At 42.2% G+C, this 10,522-nt stretch overlaps 1 protein-coding gene across 1 annotated transcript; it reads left to right on the top strand.

Annotated features, from left to right (window-relative positions):
* The first annotated feature begins 298 nt into the window (after window positions 1-298).
* LOC306816627 (RNA polymerase II elongation factor ELL2-like) lies at window positions 299-4,493 on the top strand. Its single transcript, XM_079333042.1, has 5 exons — window positions 299-725; window positions 1,878-1,944; window positions 3,567-3,738; window positions 4,178-4,222; window positions 4,362-4,493. The coding sequence occupies exons 1-5, from the start codon at window positions 392-394 to the stop codon at window positions 4,458-4,460; spliced, it is 717 nt and encodes a 238-aa protein (XP_079189168.1). The 5' UTR covers window positions 299-391; the 3' UTR covers window positions 4,461-4,493.
* The last annotated feature ends 6,029 nt before the right edge of the window (window positions 4,494-10,522 follow it).

Here is a 10,522-nt window from a genome sequence, read left to right as displayed (position 1 = left end):
CACCCTGTACTCCTGGGTTGTGTCAGTGACGCACTGATCTTGTCTTTAACAGGGAGACAGCTAAAACAGACTCTTCAGTAAATCATGTGTATGTGTGACAGCAAGAGCTGTGTACAAGCATGAATTGGGAGCTAGAAAAAAACAACTGGACCTCCCCATTTTGGGGAAGCCTTAGATAGAGCTGCTGAAGGGAGTGCCTTTCTACCAAAGCCTTTTAGCTACAGACTTGAATTCTTGATGAGAAAGTAGAAATGACATAGAACATGAATGATCTTTTTATTTAAGGAAAATTTGTTTTTAACCATTGGCACTTCAGAAATGCTGCTATTTTACAAATGGGAGCAAATCCTGATCCTGATCATAGATTAATGAATTAATTATTTTGTTATTGATGCAGAAACGGCCTCTGGCTTCTGACTTCACCAGTCCTGTGCTGAGCAAGAAGAGGCGAATTGGTCACCAGCAGTTCACCAGTCATGTCCAGCCAGCAGCTGGAGGTCTCTCTTCCTCCTGGGTGCTGCCTTCCACAGCCCTTTGTAATCAGAACATGTCTCCAAGGGTTGGCTCCATTTCCCCCTGCACCCATGAGGTGCACCAGAACAACAAGTTCCAGAGTTCTAGAGTCCCAGAGCCTGCCATGGAGCAGATGGAGATCTCCAATTCAAACGGAGAGAAAAATGAATTGGGAAGGCTGAAGCAGTCACATCCTTTGGATTTCGATGAAGGTATTAATATGCTGCTTTTCCTAACTCCTCCCTGGAGAACTGTGGTGTAAAGATTTGGTTATTCAGACAGCCTCTGCCTGAATTAGGCAACAAGTGAGATCCTTTTCAATTGTACAGATGTTATTAACAGTAAATGCAACCCAGAGAGATAGAAAGGAATAAGAGAGGAGAGGTGGGGTGTAGAGAAGAGAGAAACATTAGGTATGAAATCATCACCACCACATGGATTCTCTGTGGTACAGCCAGTCCATCTTCACCCTTGGTCTTGTCAGTGGTGGGGGTCCCCAAATGGCTCTGGAGGTACCACCTTTATACTGCCCAAGATTTGAGTACCCACAGGTACAGATGGTCACAGCTGCTCTTAGATCTCGGGCTGGAAGGGATGCAAGTGTCTTTTCCTTACACACAGTCTCTACAGCAAGAAAAAGATTCTTGCTTGAGTCTAAAAACACGTGAGCATTGTTCTTCAGGAGCCACAAAATTCAGAGCAGCTGGTGAAGGAAAAATCTGGACTGTGTTTCAAGTTGGGGCTTAGGCTGCAGCTTTTGTGCTGACTGAGCCATGAGAGCAAATGCACTTTTGGAAATGAAATGCTCACAGCAAAGCTCTTCTTACAGGTTGTATTGAACATACTGTGACTCTCCTGCTGAGAAGAGTGCAGAAAATTTTCATCCAAACTTTGTTTCATGGGAACTTTGGGCCTCTGGAATGGACAAGGAAGTGGCCATAAAAACATGGCATGAGAAGAACTCCAGCCTTTTTCTCTATTTCTTTTTAGAACCTCCATGTTCATCACTCTCTCTCCCCCTCTGTCTATCTCAAGCTGTTGTCTTTTGTGAAACTGCATCTGCTGCTGCATGACTGGAATGGCTGTAGAGATGCCACCTCATGCATTCAAAACAGAAAAGCTGAGCTGGGCTTTACACCATGGTAGTGCAGTAGAGAAAAGTGGCCATGCTTTTTTCTACAGCCCAGAACTGGCCACTGGAGAGAAAATTCTGTGTGCCCCATTATTGATTTTTGGAGCTTTTTTCAGAGTAATTTTCAGTGATAACAAAGCTCTGAAGGACTTTTACAAGACCATCCAGTGGGTATTTTTTGGCTTTTGAAAGATCTCCTGATGAAGAGTGTCAAAATTCTGCTTTTCTGCAGGAGAAGGAAAACAAACTTCCATTGTCTCCACATGCTCTGCCACAAACACCCAAGCAGACTACTTGAGGTGAGTGAAAGAGCAGTTGAGCCTTGCCACTCGCAGTGGGTGCCCTGTGAAGCTCTTCCCAGTTTTGAAAGGATGATGTTGAGAAGGTTTTGCTGGCCCTGCACGGCTAAGAGCTGAAATGAACACCGAGGTGGGTTCAGGCTGGGCTGGCCCTCCCTTCCTGCAGTGCAGTTGCTCAGGGTCAGCTGCAGCAGTGGTGCTGCATCCCCCCCTTGTATTTGCAGTGCAGGAGGGGAGGCAGAACTGTGTGTGTGTGGTATCAAACACTGGAATGGCTGCCAGCTGCTGTCAGAGCAGTGATGTTGGCAAGGGCACCCAGGCCTCCTGCAGCCCTGGGGCTCTGGGGCAGCTGTGCCCTTTGGAGCAGGCACTGCAGGGCCCTGGGTCACATTGGATACAGCCAGGGATGCTCCGTGGGAAGGCTGAGGGCAAGGTGGTCCTGCAGGGGAGCAGCTGAGTGAGGCCTGTGCAAGGACTCTTGCCAGGAAATGTCACTGGGCAGAACCCAGAAGTCCAGGCTATTTCTTCTCTAGTACCTCCCCAGATGTTGAAAGACATCTGTGGATTTCAGAACACACCAGCACAGCAGTCAGGTGCATCTGGCCTGGGATGCATCCCTGGCACAAGCTGCTCTCTGTCCTGGTACTGAATTTCAACTTGTTAATGTTTTAATGCTTGTAGCAATTAATCTCAGGGTGTTTACAAGGATTTTTTCCCGTGTGAGGGAGTTTTTGTCATTCAAAAGAAGCTGGTGTGCAGGCCAGGAGGAGCAGAAGCATTGGTGTGTCAGTGTTGGGAAGTGGTGTCTATTATTCTCATTGACACTTCTTCTTGGATTTGTATCACGAGCTTGGTAAACCTCACTCATTTTTATTTGAATGAGAAGGGAATGAAGAAAATTTTTCACCCATCAGAGGCTTCAGGCATTAATGAGTTTTACCCTCGTTAGGAGCTGATGTGGTTTGTGTTTTGTAGTTGCACTTTCAGACTTATACAGAGTTTGTTTTTAATGGCTGCATTACAAGCACCTCTGATCAAGGCTCAGTTTTGTAAATGCTGTCCACTAGAAGAATCAAATATTATCATGAACTCTGCTTTGCTGTTAGACAGGCAGACATCAATGGAGCTCATAAGTTCAACTCTGTGTAACCAGAACCATAAATTCAGTTCCTGCCAAAAATGTATTTCAGATGGGTTCTCAAAAGTAAATGTATATTTAAAAGTTTTTCCTATATAGAAAGATAATATAGCTTAGCTATGTTTATTCTCTTCCTGAAGCTGTGGTCTTTGTTGGTCATTTGATATTTGAAAGAAGTGCCAATATTTTCTAAATGTGCTTCACTTGCTAATGAAGGAAACCTCTACAATATAAACTATTAGTAACTAAGTGTCATAGAAATGTGGCAGATTTCTGGAGTGACCTGACTACATCCTCTTAAAGCAAAGAACTTGCCTGTAGAAACAGTCAGTCCCAGAGCAACTAACTCGAACCTTGGGAGTCTCTGTTTGACATTTGCCACGTGGTTGGTGCAAAACTACACATGAGCTTTATGGAATAGGAACACATTAGAATGTTCTCTTAGAGTTCACTCACAGAAAAATGATCTATTTTTTTCCTTTAGAAAATACATTGCCATAGTCTCCTTGGAGCAACGCCAGCACTACAAGGATGACTTCAATGCAGAGTATGAGGAATACAGGAATTTACATTTTCAGATTGATAAGATCAACAAAGATTTCACACAGTTTTATGAGCAATGGAAGAGTCTGATTCCAGGCTCTGAAGCCTATCAGGTAAAGAAAGATAAAACTGTGAGGAGTGTGTTTCATCCCAGCAATGACTTGGATTCCCTGGAGCTGCTCAGTGAGACAAAGGGAAACTGCAGCATTGGCATATGTGCTCAGACACTGCTTGGGCTGGGTCTGATTTTTGTGAGACCCTGCCCAAAACACCCTGTTTGAGCTTTCTGTGAACAAAGAGTAAGGTGAGGTGTGTCCCAAGCAGAGTCTTGGAGCATGTGCTCCTTCTGTTCCCTATTGAGAGGCTTAATTGCAGATCTTGGGGGATGCTGGAGCTGGGGATTGGTTTTTGCCAAGCTCCCAGAAGAGTGGTGGCTCACAGGGAAGAAAATCTCTACAGTCAAACTGAGGGCTCTTTTAGTGTTTTGCATAGGTTTGCATTTTATGGTTGGAGTGAAACGTTCTTCTTTTTTTTTTTTTTTTCTTTTTGAAGATGCTGCTTCATCGAATCCTGACAGATTATCAGCAGTTACAGCAGGTATGTGTGGCACCAGACCTGCAGGGCCATGGTTACTGCTGAGTGTGGCTCAAGGCTTTTTTAAAGCAAAGGACATCAGATTCTAAACTCTGCAGAAATGTTTGCATGCCCTAATTTTCTTTTGCTTTCTCCTTCACAGGGTAGCCCCAGCTACTCTGAAATGAAGAGCAGGTGCCAGTACCTCCACAAAAAGCTGTCCCATATTCAGAGCCGAATATCTGAATTTGACAAGCAATAAGTGGAGTCCTGGCACCACACATCTGCTTCAGCCATAAAAACCAGTGACCTCTGGATTTTTCTTTCAAATTTGAGATTAGGCTTTTAGGATTATATAGGTTAATATAGAACTGTAGTTTACATTGGAACTGAGCAGTTGATTATTTGTTGAAAATGTAGGATTAGATGGAAGAAGTATAGGAAGTTTTAGAAGTAGAAAGAAGTTAGTATTGAACTTGAAAAATAAAGAAATTTCACTGTTGATAACTCCTTTGCTCATTTGGACTTGTATGGTATTTAGAGAGGCTTTCATCTGGTCCATTCTTTTCTTCAAGCCTCTTGGTTTATCCTTTGAATTAAAATATTTCAGTACGAGGTGGAAGCCCAGTACCTCTAATATGAAATTGTGCACATTTGAAGCAAGTATTGTGGCAAAATTAAATTTTTTATGATAATAATTATAGGTGTGTTTTTTGAACTTCATATGAATTTAAACAGTTTGCATTAGGCAGAAGAGGCATTATTAAATTTGTGACAATATTCAGGTGTGAAAATACAGAAATCCTTGAATACTTTCACAGCCCACACATCTCCACCAGGTTCTGTAGAATGGCATCAAATAATGCACAGGTATGGAGACAATGGACTGGTGCTGCACTTATTTGTCAGTGGGCAGAGCTGTGGGAGGCAGGAATTCAAGGTGATTTCAGAACAGGATGAAGAAAGGGAAAGACAACTTCCATCTGGAGACAGAGTGGCACTGCTGTGCTGACCCAGGCAGAACAGGGCACAAGTTTCAAATCAATAGGAAAAAAGAGTTTTCTGGAAGGAAACCATGCTATCTAAGCATTAGTGTTCTTTCCACAGCACATAGAGTTTAGAGCATGAATGTACATGAGATGCAAATATTCCTGTAAAGGGTTAGAAAAAAGTCATTTATCTATGATTATTTCCACAAATATACCCATGAATGAATAAAAAACCTCCACACCTACGTATATCATTAAGCAGGATACTCTGTAGATTCTCACATTAACACTGGCATAATTATGTAGGAGACTTGCAAAGGTTTAAAGATTTTTATTCTCCCTTTTCTTCTTCAAAACCTCCAAAACATGATGAAATTCACTTTTTAAACTTCAGCCTGCTGTGTGCTGAAGCAAGCCATTATTTGCTTACTCATCATCATCTTTTCCCTGTCTGTTAAAGTCACTGATGCATTAATTGTTCATCCAAACTTGAAACAGTTCATGAAGAATCTGAAGACAAAATTAATGCACTGATTTCAATTGAATTCATGTCCTCTGCCTCTTCAAGCTGAAATACTATTTATTACATGTCAGAATTAAGTCCTGATACCTAATAAATGGGGAAATATGAACTATAGTGACTAGATGACCATGTTTCAAGGGATCATTGCATTTTAGTCTTATTTGGACAAATTAGTGATCCAAGAGAGAAAAGACTGGTCAATTATCAGAGTGGAAGTAGGTGAAAAAGATGTCTAGGTGGGATGCAGTTGGAGGCAAAAATTAAGTATGTGGGAAAATGATTCTATATCAGATGATTTTAACATTACTACATGCATGATCTTCAAACAAACACATGGGGAAAAACTCTCATGACATAAATGTTGGTATTCCATACATTGAAGGAAGGAAGGGGAGAAAGAAAGCATGGAGTTTCCAGGAGTATCCAAATCAAGCACTTTATTCAGCATCACTATGGAATTTTCATTAAGGAAAAACACTAAATGGAGGGCTCATCACCCATTCAATTTTTTACTAACATTCAGTGAAAGAGACTAATCTGAGTGTAAAAGCTTGCATGTTGAAAACATGAGTGTGTTGAGAGATTTTTAAATCTGGCCCAAAGACAATTCACTGTTCAAAATCCAAGTCTAAAACTTTTCAAATTAAATGACCCTGGATGAAGTAGGAAACACAAGTCCTTCCCTTGAACCTTGACTTGCTTCTTCTAGCTCAATCCTGAAAATGGTAAAAGAAGATCCCTCAGAAATCAAATGAGCAGCAGGGTATATCCCTAAAAGGCAGCTGTAGATCTGAAATAACTTGGGAATCAGAGAGACATCAGTGAGCAACTTTTGAGTCAAACTGTTAGTGAAGAACCTTGTTCCAAGGAAAGGACAGTTTTTCTCAAGGAAGTTGAGCAGCAGGATATCGAGGCTCATGGAGCTGGCAGGGATAAAGCAGACAAAGTGGGACATTTGTAGAAATTAACCCTGTGATTCAGTGATCACAGCAGGATGAAGAACCATTCTATCAGACCCTGGGATTAGTAAGAAATGTAGATGCCTCTGTTTATTATATTAGGCCAAGCTGTTCCTTGTCAGGTGGCAGCAGCTGCTCAGCAGAAGGCACAGCTTTAACTCGAGCTCATCACACCTGGAGGCAGCCCTAGAAGTGCTGCACACCTCAGCTGGTGCCAGAGCACAGGGACACCCGGACACCCTCTTGAGACCTGTGTGTGCCATGAACTAAAGGCATCTCCCCAGACCAAGATATCCAATCCAGCACTCAGCACAGATGTCACTGCCAGGGAAGTCTGCATACAGAGAAAAATACAGTCACAAAACCTATTGGGAAATTGATATTATACAAGAAAAATTCAAATTCCGGTACTTTCCTTCATTAATGAATTTATATACTAGCTCTTCTCCTTAAAATGGAGTTAAATAGTGTACACTTCCTATAGCAGTACAATTCTTCATGCATTCACAGCTGGCAGAGCTCTCATACAACTTGTTTTTTCTCTTAAGTGTAAGGAAGGGCTTCGTTCAAATGAACTGTGCTGCTTCCTCTGAAAGATACAAAATCAGTGAAATAATAGGTGCAAAGTCATAGGTTCTTTAAGGCAGGCAACTCCTATCTAATATAAGGATTGTTTACATTTAGCTTTATGTGCACTTAAAATTACAGTCATACAATTTTCTTATGTTTGTGAAAATAATTTTAGTGCTCCCAGAAATTGCACAGTCAAATAAAGCTGAATTGGGATACAAACGTGTTCCTCACCATAAAAATGGCCAAACCAAGAACAGCTGCCAGTGATACTTTTCCTACGGTGCTGTTTGGCCCAGGTGTGGATAAAACCAGCATCTGCCCTGCTCAGATCATTCTGGCCCGTTGATCCGAGCCTGTCCCAGAGTGTCACGAACAAGGACATGGAAGTTCAGCAGCCCGTGCTCAGTGCCCTGTGCTCCTCTCAGGGCTCCAAGAGCTCCTCCAGGGACGGGATAAACCCCTGGCAGTGGGACCAGCTCCTGCTGTGCCAGCCAGGCAGCCTTGGATGGTGCTGGGGCAGCAGCCCATGCAGGGCTCGCTCAGTGTCAGCCCCGGGCACTGTGGGCAGTGCTGAACTCTCAGCAAAGCTCTGCTCAGGCTTTGGAGAAGTGCAGGTGATCTGTTGGATTGATCCCTGCAATGCCCAAATTCAGAGTCTGTGGGACAGTCTGGCTGGGTGAGTGAGAGTGATGTTCCCATTTGTCCTGTGGCCTTTTTGGGAACGCTGCCAAGGAGCCTGATGTCTCTTCTGGCCACCTGGAGGCATCTGCACATGCCAGGGAACTGTCAGTGGGCAGGGTTAATCACGGGTTGTAGACTACTGCAAACAGGGTGGTGTCAAAACATCCCTGTGCTAATTCCTCTGTGCTAATGCCTGTGCCCCATAGGAAGAGTCCAACATCTGTGAAAAGCTCCTGCACATTCACAGCAGCCTCAGTAACTGTGTTTGTACAAGCATTCCAGAAAAGTGTGTTTGTAATTTCTCAGCCAGTCTGAAAAGTATTCCAAGGGTTTCTGCAAGCAATCGATTGATCAATCAATCAATATTTTTAAGGTTTAAAGAAAAGAAATTAGAGTAAGAATTTGAAACAGTTACATTATGACATCTTACATACATCCCAAATGAATTTCTGCATTAGAATTTTTGAGGAGACAAACTCCTCACGAAATAGGATAGCTGTATTTTCTCTATAGACAAGCACAAGTAAGGTTACAACACAATCAATAATTCATGTTTTCTTTGCAAGTTACATTAAACACAGCCTAAAAACATATGTGATAGGAAATAATTGTAAGTGGAGTTCTTAAATTACAAACTGCAGCAAATGCCTGTTGTACCTGTCTATGCAGCTCTCTTACCTCATGACTCATGAGGTAAGACTCAATAAACAGCTGAATGCTCTCAGGAGCTCAAAATTGTTCCTCTTAGCATCCTGAATGGATGGGCAAAAGTAGCATTAAACCATATAATAGAATTCACAGAATTACTAGGTTGGAAGAGACCAAAATCATCAAGTCCAATGCCCTAACACCCCAACTAGACCATGGCACCAAGTGCCACATCCTGTCTCTTTTTCTAACCACATCCAGGGATGGTGACTCCACCACCTCCCTGGGCAGACCATTCCAGTACTTTATCACTCTTTCCATGAAAAACTTTTTCCTAATATCCAGCCTATATCTCCCCTGGCACAGCTTAAGACTGTGTCCTCTTGTTCTGTGTCCTCTTGTTCTGCTGCCTGGTAAAAGAGACCAAACCCACCTGACTACAAAAACCTTTCAGGGAGTTGTAAAGAGTGATAAGGTCACCCCTGAGTCTCCTTTTCTCCAGGCTAAACAACCCCAGCTCCCTCAGCCATTCCTCACAGGGCTTGTGCTCCAAGCCCCTCATCAGCCTTATTGCCTCCTCCAGACACGCTCAAGCATCTCAACATCCTCCCTAAACTGAGGGGCCCAGAACTGGAGAACATGATTTTAGACAGTGCTCTTTGGGCTGGTATGGTCAAGAACTGCTTTCCTCAGGAACTAATGGATAATCCCTCTCTAAGACTCAAGAACTGCAGGATGAGTAAAGCCTGAATGGACAAACTTGCATTTCCCATGTTACATGGTAATTCTTACATACTCTGAGAAGTGTTGAATAAAGCAGGGAAAAGATACCAGAAAAACATCCTCTCCTGACATGGTCTATGATCCGCAGGTAAGAAAAAAAAGTCAGTTTTCAAAATAGAAAAAGAATGTTTGCATTGAGGAATTCCCTAGATCTGCCTGAGAATGTTGCACTTCAGAACAGGCAACAAAGCAAGATACGGATCCGAAAGAAACTTAGCTTAGAGTTGAGAATAAAAACACAGAAACACATATGACAACTACTAACCCATTTTATACACTCAATGGCTATGACTCAGTAACTTCTTATTCAAGTTGTGCAAGTTTTCATTCATTTTTTTCACATTTATTTTTAAGTAAGTCTGTACAAATAATGTAAGAAAAAGCATGACGTACAGTTAATACTGTCTAAAGAGTGTTGTTAAATACAGGCAGAATCAAATCCTGTCAAACCATGTCAAGCATTTTCTGAAGCAATCTGACTTATCTGCTGATAAGTCTCTGACTGGAAGGAAGAGTAGAAAAACCAGAACAAATGTAAAAAAGACAGGACTGATATAGCAGAACAAGTGGCATGTGGAAGAGAGAGCACAGCTGGTCAAGATATTCTGGCCTTGGTACAGACTATGGAACAAGAAACCACAGCTAGGAAGATCTTCATGTGCAGCTATCAGGATTTTGAAAATGTGTGGTTTTGTAAGGCTGCCAAGTAATGGAAACAATAGGCTGATTCTGTAACTGGGGAGATGTTGGCACGGAGAAAGATTATGGAACGGCAAAAAAACACCAAGACACTTTCTTGATTGGTGCAGAAAAAGAGCAAGAAAGAGCAATTTATTGAAAGAAGCCATTGCCTTAAATAAGACAGTTTGTTGAAAACAAAATACAGACAGATCACTGGTCAGAGAAAGAGACACCTCGCTCTCCTCCCTGACTTTCTCATGGACCTTGCAGGTGTTTATCTCTGTTATGATTCCTTGTCTTATGTGTCCAATAGAGAAAAAGTCTCCAGCTTGGGAAAAATCCTAGCTGGAGAAGAGAATATTTCATGGTCTGAGAAAAATACTTAGAACTTGAGAAAAAGGCCTAGCTAAAATGTGCCTAGGCCTTCAGCAGTGTCCACAATTCCCCCTTTTAGTCTTATTTAAAAAAGAAAAGAAAGAGAAGTGTT

Source organism: Erithacus rubecula, assembly GCF_903797595.1.
Source record: "Erithacus rubecula genome assembly, contig: scaffold_754_arrow_ctg1, whole genome shotgun sequence".
NCBI classification, from domain to species: Eukaryota; Metazoa; Chordata; class Aves; order Passeriformes; family Muscicapidae; genus Erithacus; species Erithacus rubecula.
This window is presented reverse-complemented; position numbering and strand designations above follow the sequence as displayed.

Excerpts from the sequence above, each read along its gene's own strand:
- LOC306816627 (XM_079333042.1), top strand. The coding sequence starts at position 392 with ATGCAGAAACGGCCTCTGGCTTCTGACTTCACCAGTCCTGTGCTGAGC. Across the intron at positions 3,739-4,177 it reads CAGGCTCTGAAGCCTATCAG|ATGCTGCTTCATCGAATCCT; the intron begins GTAAAGAAAGAT and ends TTCTTTTTGAAG. Across the intron at positions 4,223-4,361 it reads ATTATCAGCAGTTACAGCAG|GGTAGCCCCAGCTACTCTGA; the intron begins GTATGTGTGGCA and ends TCTCCTTCACAG.